The 16,819-nt window shown below is 44.9% G+C and overlaps 1 protein-coding gene across 7 annotated transcripts in view; it reads right to left on the bottom strand.

The window, feature by feature from the left end:
• Positions 1-16,819, bottom strand: part of AQP7 (aquaporin 7) — a 122,566-nt gene that overhangs the window by 11,092 nt on the left and 94,655 nt on the right. For 5 of the 7 annotated variants that reach the window (XM_056803908.1, XM_056803913.1, XM_056803914.1 and 2 more), the window contains one exon: positions 3,763-3,895. The exons of 1 other annotated variant lie outside the window; for it this stretch is intronic. In XM_056803908.1, the coding sequence (XP_056659886.1) occupies positions 3,763-3,895 (133 nt within the window). Of the gene's footprint in view, positions 1-3,762; positions 3,896-16,819 lie in introns of those variants that run through there. One more of the 7 variants, XM_056803911.1, reaches the window with a different exon arrangement.

Here is a 16,819-nt window from a genome sequence, read left to right as displayed (position 1 = left end):
TCTCCTCATGATCGCTTTCCTCATCTAAGACCCAATCTTAGCATTTTGGGTTCAGTGGGGACTGCCCTTGGGCACTCCAAGATCCCCTCTCCTGGAATGGGATGCACTACTAGAAGGCAAAAATCTTTCTGCAAAGTGGGCAGCTAAGTAGCTCGGTGAATTGAGAGCCACACTGTCTTGTGTTCAAATTTGGCCTCACAAACTTCCTCACGGTGTGACCCTAGGCAAGTCACTTAATCCTCTAGCCTAGTCCTTACTGCTCACCCTTCTGCCTTTCCAAGACAAAAGGTAAGGGTTAAAAAATCTTTCTCCAAGGAAGTAGTCTCCTAATAATCCTAATAAACAAATGTTCCCACTCCAAATCCATTATAAAGCTTTGGCTATATACCAAAGGCAACTTCCCCCCACCCCCTTACCAAGGCCTCTTCTCTTCTACTCCCTGTCTTAAGTCCCTCCAGGTTTTCATCCATTGCCTCTTCTCTTGTTGAGAAACTAAAGAAAAGACTATCCCAAGGGCAATTCGGTGGCTCAGCGAATAGAGAGCCAGGACTGGAGATGGGAGGTTCATGGGTTCAAATGTGACCTCAGATACTTCCTAGCTGTGTGACCCTGGGTGAGTCACTTGACCCCTATTGCCTCCTCTTTACCACTCTTCTGCTTTGGAACCAATACTTAGAATCAACTCTAAGGTAGAAGGTAAGGGTTTAAAAAAAAAGAAAAGAAAGAAATCACTATTCCTTCTCTGCTCACCCATCCCCTTTGATTCTCACTTCTCCCCTTCTCCCCATTCCTACAATTTCCCACATCCTTGCCATAAAAGATACTATTTACTTAAAATAGGTCCTAGAATTTAGGTCCTAGAATTTCTCCCATAAGTAATGGGAGAAATATAAAGACTACGTTAAAAACACGGCATAATGAATAAAGCCTTCCATTTATGTAGCTAGAGAAAGAGAGACCCAGAGGATTAAATGACTTATCCAAAGTCATTCAATGAGCACAATCCAAGTTCAATGCTCTTACCACCATTTGGTATGGTTTGGGGGAAGAGATTAGCTATCAATTTGCATTTCTGTCCTCTATTGGTTCTCAGTTTACCTAGACTGCCTCTTGGAGCTGGCTTATGCCAGTGTGGCTCGATTTTGGCATTGGTTACGGGTTAAATAGAAAGCCTGGGTTTATTGGCAACGTGGCAATGGGGGTTAGCTGGATTTTGTCTTAAATCCTCCATAGCTTTCCCATCATCCACTTTCCACGCTTTAACTTTCTGTAATGTCTCCCCCAACTCCTTTCCCCACCACTTAGTTGGAATTGTCCTCTCCAAGGCCAACAATGAGCTCATGGCCTGTGGACTACGTTAGGGTCCTTAGCTTGACCCCACCCTCACACCTCCCTCTCCCTGAGCTTCTCCACTCTCACCTTCCCCAACCTCAGTGCCGTATTACCTTGGACCCTTTGATAAGTCACCTTCCTTTGGTTTCCTACTCCACAAAATACAAAATGAGGGAGGCAGGATTAGGTAGCAATGGATGGGTCTGAAGAAAAATCTGAGGGCTGTAGGGCTCCAAAGCTTAGTCTGGATCAGCAATGGTGCAGCAGCTGCCCCCCCCCCCCAAAGGGAAGGAGATTATCTGGGGGCTGACTGAAGGGAGGCTGATCTTCCGGGAATGAGGAAGTGACCCTCACTCTGTACTCTCCCCTGGTCAGACCACTTTGGGGCAGTGTGTCCAGAGCTTGGAAAAAGCATTTGCTGAGGGTTCCAGTGCATGTCCTGTGAGGTTCAGTTAAAGAAACCTCAGTCTGACGGAGAGAAGGCTGGGGAGAGTACAGTGTTGGAGGGTCCATCCGGTTTGTTCTGTTTGGCTCTGAAGACAAAACCACAAGCAAAATAGGTAAACCGAGGCCTGAAGTCAGGAAAGGCTTTCTCAGTTTGGTCTGCCTTGAAGCAGAATGGGCTAGCAGAGGCGTTCTGGGTTCCCTCTCCTTGGAGATCTTCAGGCGGTAATACCGCATTTCTTTGGGGTGTGATTTTAACTAGAGGCCCTTAACACCAGGTTCAGCTCTAAAATGTTCAAGATTTAGCTGCAACGAGACAATCTCCATTTCTCTAGCAGTTATAAGTTTCTACTTCCTTTTCTTCACAATTGCTCACCTCTCCTCCCTGTGTCAATGGCTCTATTTTTGTTCTCTTTGGCGATTCTTCTGCCTCCATCGCTGGTCCTCCTTCTCCTCCAAACCCCAGAATTCAGGCATTCTGCAGCATCTTGTCCTCAGCCTTATTCACTCAATCCCAATCTGTTTCCCAGGACTTGCACTTCCCAGCTGTCTGTTAGCCGTTTCTATCTAGGTGATTTGCCAATGGCTCCAGTTCAACCTGTCTAAAACCACCACCATCATCTTCCTCACCAAACAGAGGTTCTACTTGAATTTCCTGCCTATTGATCTTCACATCCTCACAGCACAATCACCCAGATTTGAATGTCGAGTCCTCCTCGACAGCTCCTTCTGACTGATCCCCAGTTGTCAAAATATCCTTTTGAGTCCAACTCCACAAGCATTTCTTCTGTCGGACCCACTTTTTCCATTTACACTATCACAATCTTATTTTCTTTCTTCATTTAAAATCCTTACCTTCTGCCTTAGAATAGATTGGAAGTACCAGTTCCAAGGGGAAACAGGGGGAAGGGCCAGGCAATGGGTAGTTAAGCAACTTGCCCAGGGTCACACAGCCAGGAAGTACCTGAGGCGAGATATGAACCCAGTACCTTCTGGATCTCTATCCACCGAGTCATGTAAGTAATTAAAAAACAAAACAAAACCCTTTCAGATTGGTTCCAAGGCACTAGAGTGGTCAGGGCTGGGCAATGGGGGTTACTTGACTTGTCCAAGGTCACAGATCTAGGAAGTGTCTGAGATTAGATTTGAACCAAGACCTCCCATCCCTAGAACTGGCTCTCAATCCATTGAACCACCCAGCTGCTCCCCACCCACTTCATTACCTTTTGATCATCTACTATTTGCAATAGCCAAGCAACCACTAATGTAGCTAATCTTTCATAAGGCCACCAGATTCATCTTCCTGATGGATAGGCTTCTCCAATGCCCCCAAATTAAAATCCAGTCCCAAGGACCTACCCATTCTGGTCTCAACTTACCTTCTCAACCTTATCTTCCATGGACATCAGCCATCAGCCTCCGTTCTCATCTAGGTTAATCTCCTCACTTTCCCACCACATGTGCAGGTTCTCCTGGCTCCTTCCCTCACTCAGAGCACCCTTCCTGCCCTGCTCCTCTTTGCCCTCCACACGGACACCCTGAGACTCAGCTCAGCTCCTGCTGACCTTTCCAGGCTCAGATCTCCTGAGCCCCAACCACAGCTGTTGTCCTGTGGTGTTCTCTGATTATTTCCTATGCCTCCCCGTTCGGACAGAGTCTTTCCTTGGGCAGCGATGATGCCCCATCCCACTTCTCATCAGCCCAAGCTTGTGTCTCTCCTTCCTGCTCCCCACCCTGAACCCTCAACACTGTTTCCAAGCAGAAAGACAGCCTGGGTTCCTGGCTCTCATCTGGGACCAGAGAGAGTGCCCACAACTCTCCCCCCTCTTCAGTGGACATCAGAGGGTGGCTACTTCCTATAATGTCACCCACAGCCTTTCCTCCGGCCAAGATGGCTCCCTCCCCCCCTGCCCAAGCACGTGCGTTGGAGAGGGAGTAAGTAAGAATGATGCCCTTCCTGCCCCTCCTTCCGCACTGGCCTCTCACCATCATCACATATGTACCCATGAATTCAGCCAGGAATTCTCGCATCATGTCTCCTCTCAAAGCATCTTGCATACGTTGCATTACTTCACTTGATGTCTGGATTCTCCTTAATGGTGGATTATTATGGTCTAGACTGGAGAGGCAGGGAGACAAAGAGGAGGAATTAGGTCCAGATCCTGCTTTGGGGCTCTCTGGTCTCTCAGGCTCTCCTTTCAGCACATTCCCTGCCCAGAGCCCACACCCACCAGGTTAAAGCTTAATCTGAAGTCTCGGCCCCTCCCTAGTCCCACCCACCCCATTTACACCTGGGCCAAACTCCCAAGGGAGCCTTGTCCAGCTCTGTGTCCGTCACAGTCTCCAGGAAGATCAACTGAGAGGGAGACGAGGAAGAATAGAGAGCCTGGGGCTGTGAAGCCAGGGTTTACCTGTCTCTCCTCTTTGCAGAGCACAGGGGAGAAGAGTCTTTGCTTATATCCATTTGACAGAGGGGAAGAAGAAGACTGAGCAGAAAAACTGGAAGCAGCTAAGGAAAAGTAGGGAAGCAAAACTTCAAAGTGCTATGAGGGAGACATAAAAGCAAAAAACAAAATGGCGGGAGAGGGTCAACCCTCAGACATGGGGCACCCTGGATTTGTAAGCAAACTCTTGGTGCCAGCCCTGCGGGGAGGGATGAGGGTGGGCCAGGGCAAAGGTAGTCTCTGCAAATCTTCATCCACTATGAAAACATGCCTGGGATGGGCGTGAAAAGACTGCGCAGACTTTACCACGTGTTCTCTGATTGGCCCCAACGTCCCCCAGAGACACATCACTGTTAGCATCCGACCGCTCTGGTAGTTAGTGAGTCAACTCCCAAGTCCAGTTCTGCTCACCAATGGATGTGTCAACATGGAAATCTAGAGATCCCCAGTTTATTTAGTTTGAGTGTAGAAAGCCCAGGTTTTGACCTTGTCACTGGAGAGTTTCCCCCTGAGGGAAGGTCCCTCTTCACCAGACAGTGAACTTCCTGGTAGTTTGGGTGGGAACAGCTAATCCCATCCAATATTGAACATCCCTTTTGTCCCAATGGTTTCTTCCCCCTAGGCTATGGTCCATGACCAAGGTGACCCAGCCCTAGGCTGAGGCTTTCCCTTTTGTGTCCATTGTGGGGCCCCAGCCCCTCACTATTATTCCTGTCTGGAACTCTTCATTTTCCTTTCTTACTATTGTAAAGTCAATCAACTGTCCCTCTAATCCTAAAGCCCCCAGGTCACTTAGAGTGGTATATAGGTTCCCTAAGTTCTTTTGTTCCTCGGAATCCATCCTGAGTCGGTGGCACTCCCAGGGGCTGGTGGCCAGAGCGTCTTGACTCCGGTGCAGTCCAGTGCAGAAATCAGCTCTGTTGTCGTAGTAGCAGCGCTAACCCCTTTTCCCTTGATTAAAGAGTGATTTTGACTATTTAATAGTTCTGTGTTTTTCCTAGTTGACATTAATGGAGGTCCCACCGAGATCCGAAGTCCCCGCGGCCTGAGCCCTCCAGCTAATGAGGACCCCAGACTTGAGGTACCTCACACAACCCGTTTGGGGTTGGGTCAGGAGTCCGGTTAGCAAGGGCCAGGGAAGCGGCTCTCTCGGAGGTAGGGCTCGCATCTCTGGTTTGGGAATAACTCGCTCTTTAATTAAGGGATCCTTAGTCAATTTGTCCAGTCACTGGACATGGGTAACAGCCTGTCTGTTGTCCCAAAATTTGGTGGGGCGGTCAGCAGCCCAAAGAAATACGGCCGCAAGTTACATGGTTTCGAAGTACGGACTTGATGCAAGCAAGTACTTAGAGAAGTGGCAAGCGATGACAAAGGCCAATCCGAAGGTAAGCTGGCCAAGGTGGGGTTCACTTAATGAGGAAAGGATGTTGTTTCTGCAGCCTGTTTTAAGTGAAGCAGGTCGAGAAATTGAAGGAGACGAAAGAGAAGCCTTCACCCAATGGCTCGAGGAGTACACCCAGAGAAAACACAGGTCAGAACGATCCGTAGAATGAGAGATGGGTAAGAACAAGAGAAAGGTAAGGGAGGAGGGGGAGAACAAGGAGAACAACCGAAGGAACAGAGCAGGGAAGCCACTAAAAAGCAAATAGCTGATTTACCGAAGGAGGTAGAAAGCCTTAAGGAACTCCTGAAAGGCTCTAGCAACCCAGCAACCTCTTTAGACAGCATACCTGAGCCCCTAGAATCGCCTGAGGCACCCATCCCTCAATTCCCTTTTAAAATTAAGGGAAGGGAAGGAACCAAAACAATGCAGGTATCTTTTACTCCTTGGACAAAAACAGCTCAGAGCCATGGCCAAGGAATTCCCAAAGGCTAGAGAAAACCCCATAGAATTTGCCAAGGAATTTGAATTAACTCTCTACATACCAGCCTGGCCTATCAGACCTTTACCAGCTAGCTCACATACTGGTAGGTTCAGGAGATGCAGCCCACTGGTTTAAAACTGCAAGTTGGGAGAACCCTTTAGAATATATTAATCAGTTAATGGCCAGAAAGGAAGGACCTGAAGTCCATCTTCAGGAGGCAAAGAAGATGGGAGAGGCTTTGTTAGAAGCAATCCCCAAGGCCTTTCCAAAATCTGTAAATTGGGGAAAAATCCAAACTTGCACTCAGAAAGAAGGAGAATCTGTATTTGATTTTTATAATAGATTTTTAGATACCTTCAGGGCAAATTCTGGACTTTCCCCAGATAGCCCAGACACCTTAATTACCTTTAACACCCTCTATGTGGAAGGGTTAAACAAGGCCCTTGCAAATCTCCTCAAGAGAGGGAAAGTAGACTGGAATTTAACTCCCACCCCTGACCTAGTCTATCTAGCAAGTAAATTCCAACAAACACTGACAGAAGAAAAGGAGAAGGCAACCGAGGAAATGACAAAAAAAACCAACCAGATCATGAATTTGCAGTTAAAGCACTGGGAGCAGAAGGAGAAAAGACCGACTGAACCCTATTCTGCTGAAAAAGCAGGCGGGAGGCAAAGAGCCTGGAGATGTCACTTTTGCCACCAGACCGGGCACTTTAAAAAAGACTGCCATCGGCTCCAGGGTAAGAGGGAGAGACGCCAAGGTAAGCTTCAATACCACTCAGGAAAGTTCCCCCGAAAGGAACATCATGAGGAAGCCTCACAATGACGGGGCTCCGAGGGTATCAAGGGGGTTTTCACTGTGGTGTCCGCCTCCCCAGTGGGCATCACTCACATTGTGATTGTATCCCATCCTATTGAGATTCTCATAGATACTGGGGCCACAATGTCAGTTTTAAACCCCACGGCCTTTCCTAGCCCCCTTCCTCGGAGTGACCAAAACGTTTCAATAGTGGGGATCACAAACCACGTGCAATCTGTTTACTTGTCTCAACCCCTCCCATTTATTCTGGGAGAAGTGAAAGATATGCACTCCTTTCTTCTTTCCTCAGATGCCCCCCTGCATCTTTTGGGTAGAGATTTCTTAGACAAATACAAAGCCACAATTGAATTTTCCCCAGGAAAGGAAATAAGGCTTTCCCTATCCCCATCGGATGCCCCTCCCACCTTCCAAATACTTACAGCTCCCATTATAACCTATGATCTTCCACAGCTGGAGGAAGTTCCTTCCTCTCTGTGGGCTACTGATTCTTCTGACATCGGGAGAATTTTAAGCGCTCCCCCAATACAAGTTCAGTTAGACCCATCCAAACCCCTTCCAAGGGTCCCTCAATATCCCCTCTCACGGGAAGCGACAGAAGGAATTAGACCATTAATTGATAGTTATCTAGAGGCAGGTATTTTGATAAAATGTTCCAGCCCTTGCAATTCACCCATACTGGGTGTCCGAAAGCCTGGAGGCCGAGGGTGGCGCCTAGTTCAGGATTTAAGAGCAGTAAATGCCTGTGTTATCCCCAGAGCTCCAATAGTCCCCAACCCCCACAACCTTTTAAATCAAATCCCACACAGTGCAAAAATTTTCACTGTAGTTGATTTATGCAGTGCTTATTTCAGTGTGCCACTCCATGCAGACAGCCAATTCCTTTTTGCTTTCACCTGGGAAGGAATTCAGCTCTGCTGGACTGTTCTGCCCCAGGGTTATACAGAGAGTGCCACATATTTCTCCCAAGTACTAAAAGCAGACCTTGCTGGCCTTAAATTTCCATTTGGGTCCACCTTACTCCAGTACGTGGATGACCTACTTCTGTGTTCCCCAGATGCCCAGTCTTCGAGGGAAGATTCGATTGTGCTCCTTAAGTCCTTAGCACAAAAAGGCCATAAGGTATCTAAAGAAAAAATGCAGTTTGTCTCTTCACAGGTGAAGTTTCTGGGACATCTAATATCAGCTGAAGGGTGTAGCCTGGATCCCGCCAGAGTAGCTGCTATATTGAATTTCCCAAGGCCCAAAACAAAAAGACAGCTTCGAGGGTTCATGGGATTGGCTGGTTACTGTAGGTTATGGGTCCCATCTTTCTCTTTAGTAGCCAAGCCCCTTTTTGATCTCCTCAAGGCCTCATCCCCGGAACCTCTGATTTGGAATGAGGCTGCAAAAATTGCTTTCATGGACTTAAAGTCAGCTCTTTCTAGCTCCCCAGCCCTGGGGCGTCCAAATTATTCACTACCCTTTCACCTTTTCCTTTTAGAAAGAAACGGGATTAGCCTGGGAGTTTTGAGCCAGAAACATGGAGACCACTTTAGGCCTCTTGGATACTACAGTAAAAGTCTAGATTCAGTGGCAAGAGGGCTACCATCATGCCTAAGGGCAGGAGTGGCAGCTTCAGATTTACTAGAACTAGCAGAAGAAGTGACATAAGAATCTCCTTTAACACTGCATGTCCCACATGCCATAGAGGTGCTTTTGAACTCTCGTCACACTCAGCATTTTTCCACAAGCCGCCTTGCAAAGCTAGAAGCCTCTCTCCTGGCTAAGTCCAACATCACCATTTCTAGGTGTAAAACCCTTAATGCAGCCACTTTCCTGCCAAATATAGAGGAAAGTGACAGGGATTGTACTGAAGGGCATGATTGTGTTAACACTGTTGATTCTGTTTTAAGTCCACGAGAAGATCTCCAGGAAAAAGAACTGTTTATTTAGTTTGAGTGTAGAAACCCCCGGTTTTGACCTTGTCTCAGGAGAGTTTCCCCCTGAGGGAAGGTCCCTCTTCACCAGACAGTGAACTTCCTGGTAGTTTGGGTGGGAACAGCTAATCCCATCCAATATTGAACATCCCTTTTGTCCCAATGGTTTCTCCCCCTAGGCTAAGGTCCATGACCAAGGTGACCCAGCCCTGGGCTGAGTCTTTCCCTTTTGTGTCCATTGTAGGGCCCCAGCCCCTCACTATTCCTGTCTGGAACTCCTCATTTTCCTTTCTTACCATTGTAAAGTCAATCAACTGTCCCTCTAATCCTAAAGCCCCCAGGTCACCTAGAGTGGTATATAGGTTCCCCAAGTTCTTTTGTTCCTCGGGAGTCCATCCTGAGTCAGTGGCACTCCCAGGGGTCAGTGACCAGGGTGTCTTGACTCTGTGCAGTCTTGGAAATCAGCTCTGTTGTCATAGTAGTAGCGCTGAACCCCTTTTCCCTTGATTAAAGAGTGATTTTGACTATTTAATAGTTCTGTGTTTTTTCTAGTTGACAGATGAAAGAGCAGAAGCGGGTAGGGGTTCAAATCTCTATAAAGTCACTCAGACTTGAGTCATAATTTCCAGCAACCACACTCTTATCCAACCCTTTTTTTAAAATCCTCATCTTCCCTTTTGGAATCAATACTATGGATTGGCTCCAGGGCAGAAGAGTGGTTAGGGCTAGGCCATGGGGGTCAAGTGACTTGCTCAGGGTCACATAGCTGGGAAGTGTCTGAGGCCAAATTTGAACCCAGGACCTCCCATCTCTAGGCCTGGCTCTCCATCCACTGAGCTACCCAGCTGCCCCCCAACCTTTTAATTTTTAACCCTTATGAGCAAAAGATAATAGAAGAAGATATATATATATGCATATATATATATAAAGCTAGTACATCATGTAGACTATGTCCCATGTAATAATATATCAGATATAAGAAATCATCTCATCTAAAAGATAGAAGATAACAACATAACAGAAGATAATCCAAAGGGGACTAACTCAACCCCAACTCAGCTGAACTTGACTTGGACAAGTATTTATTCTCCCAAGTGATTGTGGGGATGGGGATGGGGATGTCCGGCAATGCCGTCATGGCAGAGATCATAAATGGTCTCCTTGAGGATGAGAAGGAGAGAGGCGTCTCTTGGAGCTTTCTAAGTCTAATGAGCCTGTGATACGTCCAAATAAAGAGTTGATTTGGGAGTTCCCTTCAATCCACTTCACTGAGCCCACAGGGACGAGTCCCTTCCTTTGTCTGGGATTTTAAAGGTCTCCCAGAGGGGGAATCTTGTCAGTACTTTCAATGACATCTGATGATGGAAAGGGCCCTGGATTTTGGGTCAAGGGACCTGGGTTTGAATCATGCTTCAGATCCTAATAACTTTTGTGACCCTGCCTCAACAAGCATTTGTTAAACATCTGTTGTTGTTGTTTAGCCTCGTTTGTTTGTTTTTCAGGCCTTTCTAACTCTTTGGGGTTTTCTTGGCAAAGATTCTAAAGTGATTCGCAATTTCTTTCTCCAGCTCATTTTGCAGATGAGGAAACTGAGGCAAACAGGATCAAATGACTTGTCCAAGTTCACACAGCTCCTAAGTGAACTTGCTTCTTCCTGACTCCAGGCCTTGCATTTTATCTTGCTTCCATGAAATTAAGACACTTGTTGCTCCTTGGAAGGAAAACGTTGGCAAATCTGCACCATATACTAAAAGCAGAGACATCACCCTGCTGACAAAGGTCTATATAGTCAAAGCTAGGGTGTTTCTTGTAGCAATGTATGGCTGTGAGAGCTGGAGTCTAAGGAAAGCTCAGAATTGATGCTTTTGAATTGTGGTGCTGGAGAAGACTTTTCTTGGACAGCAAGGAGACCAAATCAGGCAATATGTAAAGAAATTGGGGCAGCTGGTTGGTTCAATGGATAGAGTTAAGACCTGGAGACAGGAGGTTCTGGGTTCAAATCTGGCTAACAGACACTTCTTAAGCTGTGTGACCCTGGGCAAGTCTCTTAACTCCAACTGCCTACCTCTGCCTTGGAATCAATATTTACTATAATTCTAAGGCAGGAAGCAAGAGTTTAAATTTAAAAAGTTAAAAAACAAAAGCTTCAGTTTCTGTATTTGACCTTCCATTGAAGAGTCTGAATTAATTTAAGAATTAAAAAAAAAATTATCTTCTGTCTTAGAATCAATACTAAGTATCAGTTCCAAGGCAGAAGAGTGGTAAGGACTAAGCAGTTGGGGTTAAGTTACTTGCCCAGGTTTTGTTTGAGTCCACATTTGAACCCAGCACCTCCTATCTTTAGGTCTGAGCCACCTAACTGCCCCATACCTAAAGCTTAAATACTTTGGCCACATATGAGAAGACAAGACTCAATGGAAAAGATCCTGATGTTGAGGAGGATAGAAGGCAAAAGGAGAAAGGAATGGCAGGGGATGGAATGGGTTAATAGTGTCATTGAAACAAGAAATATGAGTTTAGAGAGACTTCAAGAAATAGTGGAGGATAGAAGGGCCTAGCATGACTGAGTAACTGAACAACCACACAGAGGGTGGATATGCCAATTGTCACCTTGGGTTTTTTTCTGTTTTTTTTTTTAATTGAAAATTTTCATTTAATTAATTTAGAATACTTTTCCATGGTTACATGATTCATGTTCTTTCCCTCCCCTCTTCCCCTCCCCCATATCCAACACACAATTCCATTGGGTTTTATATGTATCATTAATCAAGGCCTATTTCCCTATTATTGATATTTGCACCAGGGTGATTGTCTATATCCCTAATCACATCCCCATCAAACCATGTGATCAAGCAGTTGTTTTTTCCCTGTGTTTCTGCTCCCCCAGTTCTTTCTCTGAGTGTGAAGAGCTTCTTTCTCATAAGTCCCTCAGAATTGTTCTGGGTCATTGTATTGCTGTTAGTAGAGAAGTCAGTTACATTTGATTGTGCTACAATGTATCAGTCTCTGTGTACAATGTTCTCCTGGTTCTGCTCCTCTCACTCTGCATCACTTCCTGGAGGTTGTTCCAGTTCACATGGAATCCCTCCAGTTCATTATTCCTTTGAGCACAATAGTATTCCATCACCAACAGATACCACAGTTTGTTCAGCCATTCCCCAATTAAAGGGCATCCCTCATTTTCCAATTTTTTCCCACCATAAAGCTCAGCTATGAATATTCTTGTACAAGTCTTTCCTTCACTTGGCACCTTGTTGGGAAGACTAATGACTTATTTGATCTTAAAGTGACAGGGGCTGCCCCCAAGATGAACTATTCACACTGGAGCTGCTCCTTGACAGCTCATGAAGGATAGACTCCACTGATGGGGGCTGCCATCAAGGCAGTGGTTTTGGCCCTTGGGAAGGACTCTGATTAGAGCCACCATTTTCACTAGCCTATAAAAGTAGTGTTCCATCAAGAACTCAGGATCTTTCAACCTTTCTCCTTCTTCATCTCCTCCAAAGATAATCCTGAGAGTTTATTGAGCGGAGATGGGAATGAATTGGGAATTCCTTCCTTTCGCCCCCAAAAGCCACCTTTCAAGAGAAGCCACCATAGTTTTCTTTTCCCATATAACCTGACAGCGAAGTTCTGGAACAAATAATAGTTGGGCAGGATCACTGAGGCAGAGTGATCCCAGAATTCTAGCCTTCCAGCCAGAAAATGGAGTTGTCTGGTACAATGTCAACCTCAGATTATTCACAAGAAACCTCATGACTGAGTGTCTGGGGATCTGAGAAGGCAATACCAACAAGGGGATCTTCTTAAGCTCTCTATTGGAGAGAGGAAAGGATCACCCACATACTCCTGATGCAGGATGCAGTAGGCTCAAGGCACTAAAAGCCATGGCATAGAGAAGCACAGGACCAGGACTCTGTCCTTCTATTATAATGAGTTATTTGGTTAATGTAGGTCTGATTTGAAGGAAGATGCCTCTCTGACAGCCTCAAGTGGGTTTCTGTTCTGAAAAAGACCAGGTTTCTGTGAAACAACAGAGGAATTCACTGAAATATCAAGAAGTTCCCTTGGGGAATTACAGATTAACATGACAAGTCTGGCGGGGACCAAGGAGGATTTTATGGGAAAGTGAGACCTACTGGAGAAGAAGAGCAGTACTGATCACTTAAGGACAATTGCAAGTTCCTTCATGAGTTTTCCTTTTTTAAAAAAATAAAATCCTCACCTTCCATTTTAGAATCAATAACTGAGTATTGGCTCCAAGGTGGAAGAGTGGCAAGGGCTAGGCAATGCGGGTTAAGTGACTTACCCAGGGTCACACAGCTGGGAAGTGTCTGAGGCCAGATATGAACCCTGAACCTCCTATCTCTAAATCTGGCTCTAAATCCACTGAGCCATCCAACTGCCTCCCTGCTTTATGAGTTTTCCAAATTAAAAAACAAAAACAAAAAAACCTTTACTTTCTGTCTTCATATCAATTCTAAGACAGAAGAGCAACAAAGACTAGGTAATTAGGGCTAAATGACTTGCCCAGGGTCACACAGCTAGGAAGTGTTTGAGATCATATTTGAACCCAGGTTTTCCCAGCTGCAGGCCTGGAGCTCTATCCAATGTGCTAACGAGCTGCCCCTGTTTCTGCATTTATTTAGGGGATCCTGCAAGTTCTTAATTTTCTTTGAGGTGAGATCAAAGATCCCCTGTACCCAATTATCTATCTGTTCCCTGGAGAGCATGTATGAAAAGCGATGATCTTTTTTACCCTTATCTATGAGACTTGGAGCACAAGCTACATCCAGCTATTTCCCAGAAAAAAAACCTCTGAGAAAGAGCAATACAAGCCAAAGAGAAAGTGATGCTTATAGGGCTGCCTCCAGAACTAATCTCAGTCCAAATGAGCCAAGAACTCAGGATTCTGGACCATGAGTTGAAAAAAAAAAGGGTATAAAATATGCAAATACATACAAATAACTAAAGATGCAACAAAAAAGAGATGAGACCTGTGAGGATGAAATCAGGAAAGCTAAAGTTTATGATAGTATTAGAAATTCTAAGGACTGCAAACAATTTGTTTTGGTTTGGTTATTTTGCTGTGTTGGGGGAAGGAATACCACAAAAAAAGAGGAAACCTACTCCTTGTGGTGTATATAGAATAATGACGTCAGGACCAAGTCATTTCCGTCTGCCCCAATTCAATTTCCTCTGGGTGGGTGAGACTTCCATCTCTTGTTGTGTCTGTCTGATATTCAGCCTCAAGTAAGAAGAGGAGCAAGACTCCCCTGTCCATTGAGGGAAGAGGATGAGGAAGAGGAAGGGGAAAGTCAGTGAGTGAGCTTCATCTCCTGCTAGGCTTTCTCCTGCCTAATCATCTCCAGCTTTCAGAGGGAAGAATTAAGCAGAGCCTCCAATCTGACTGTCTGACCATCTGACCATCTGACCACGTGCCTTCCACCTAATGCTCATCTGTAATTCTTGCCTGATACATCCGGCCTCCCCTTTGAAGACGAGCTGTCAAATTTTCCATTCAGTAATAAACGTTCTCACTCCTGATCAGACCTCCCACATCCCAGTGGTTCTGAACCCCTGTAGCTCATCCTCCAAAATCCATTCTCCATTCCTCACCATCCCATTCTTATTCCCATCCCCCTCAACCCTCCCACCCTAAAGTCCTATCCAATGCCACCCACTCCTTCCATAAATATGCCCCTGTTCATGGGCAACAAACTTCTTCATCCTAAATCTTCATTGTTTAGCAATCACTGAGACTTGGTTCCCCTCTAATGACACAGCTTCCCTGCCCACTCTCTCCAATACTGGCTGCACCGTCACTCATTTTTCTAGCTTCCTGGGGAGGGTGAATTGGAATATTTCTTGTTCCCCATTGATCCTTCTAGGTTCTCGCCCTACCTCCATCACTCAGTAACCTCACTTCCTTTAACAATGTCATGTCACCCAATCAAAATCCTGATAGCTGTTGTTGGCACTCACCTTCCTGCAATGGCTCACAACAAATTTTCAGGTGGCAAATTCCAAACTACACAAAAGAGAACTGTGGTGATTCAGGAGGTTTCCCTCTCACTGGCAATCCATAAGCAAAGTCAACACACACTTTTTGTGTATGCTAGAGAAAAGATTTTTAGACCTGTCTGAGTCTACTTAAATGCCTCTGAAACAAACTTCCAACTTGGAGATTCTGTGATTTCTGGAGGCCATCTGAGAAAGTCTCAGGGAGGAATACACCTACATTGAACCATGAGGGGCTTATGAAATAGCTGTTGAATTCCTTTGAGGAGAAGGGGCAGGCTTTGAGGAAAAAGTTCACTTCTGGACTTGAGTTGGACATGCCAGTTGGACATCTGTTCCTCCATAAAATGAGGGAACTTGACAAATGGCGTCTGGGATCTCTTCTGGCTCTTCATGGATGATCTTAGGAGCCCAGGTCTTTCTTATTCGTGCAATAAGTTTCCTAGAGGACCACCTCCTCTAGAAGATCACTAGCTTTTTGTTCAAAGATATGTAGTGAATGATTTCAGAAACCGTGGAAAGACATATGAACTGATGCAAAGTAAAGTGTCCAGAATTCAGGAGAACATTGTATATAGTAACAGTGATAGTGTCTGATAATCAACCATGAATGACAACTATTATCAGCAAGGCAGGGATCCAAGATAACTCCAAGGGATCTAGTGAAGAATGAATGCAGATTGAAGTATGCTCTTCTTCACTTCATTTCCTTCCTGAGTTTTTTCTTATATTGTTATGTGTATCTTCTTTTACAACATGATTAATATGGAAATATGTATTGCATGATAGCTCATGTAGAATCGATATCAGATTACTTGCCATTTCAGAGCAGGGGGAGGGAAGAAAGGGAGGGAGGGAGAGAATTTGGATTGCAAAATATCAGAAAACAAATGTTAAAAATAGTTTCTGCATGTAATTGGGGGAAAGGCAATAAAATATTAGTCAAGGGGAAAGACCGTCATAATGAAGGGGCTGAAAACGACTACAGGGCAATGGAGTAAAGAGACTAGGTCCACATGGTCTTTCAGGGAGGATCAGCAAAAGTCCTGTAATGGAAGCCATACTTTCTGAGGCCAGATGGATAATACCCGACTCATTTGTAGAAGCTGATAGGATTAGAGATAAAATTATTTGAGAGGAAAAGTATGGCTTAATGTGAGTCATGTGGAATATCTACTAGCCTTCCTGGTACCATCTCTGACACATTTTATAGAAATAAAATATTTAGTCGATAAAAAAAAAGAAAGAAAGATGGGTAACAAGCTAAAGGTGGGATGGAGATGGACATTTATAGCTAGAGATTAAAATCTGAGACTATAAATGCATAAGGGAGAGCATCAAAATTCTAGAGAGAAGAGTAGGCACCAATAGAATAAAGGGGGAACCATGGACAGAGCTTATCAAGCAACTAAATAACAAACTACTTAACCTCATCTAGGAATTCAAAAGCAAGTCTCTATTGAATCTCACTGTATATCTGTCCCCATTCTCTGCTATTCTTTGAATGAAATAACAGAAAAGAAAGGGTACTTACAGTCTGAAGTGAATCAGGCCTTGGGGTGAAATGCAATAATTCAGTTTAAAGTCATTTGACAGAGCTAACAAGCTATAATAAGATAATAAGCTGTGACAAGAAGGTATAATCTAGGTGGCGGTTAGGTGGCTTAGTAGATAGAGCCAAGCTTAGAGAAAGGAGGTTTGGGATTCAAGTCTAGATTTACACTTCCCAGCTGTGTGACCCTAATCAAGTCACTTGACTCATTGCCTCTCTCTTATCACTCTTCTGCCTTGGAACTGATATACAGCATTGATTCTAAGAAGAAAGACATGGATTTAAATATATATATGTATATATATAAAATCTGATAAAAAGTTAAAATTGGAGGGAAGAGAAGCTGGTGAGTGTCACATAGAATAGTGATAATAATGGCTTATATTTATATAGTCCCTGTTTGCAAAGCATTTTACATGCCTTAC

This window comes from Monodelphis domestica, chromosome 7, assembly GCF_027887165.1.
Source record: "Monodelphis domestica isolate mMonDom1 chromosome 7, mMonDom1.pri, whole genome shotgun sequence".
In the NCBI taxonomy this organism is placed as follows: domain Eukaryota; kingdom Metazoa; phylum Chordata; class Mammalia; order Didelphimorphia; family Didelphidae; genus Monodelphis; species Monodelphis domestica.
The sequence above is the reverse complement of the archived record's forward strand: the minus strand, read 5'-3'. Positions and strand labels throughout refer to the sequence as shown.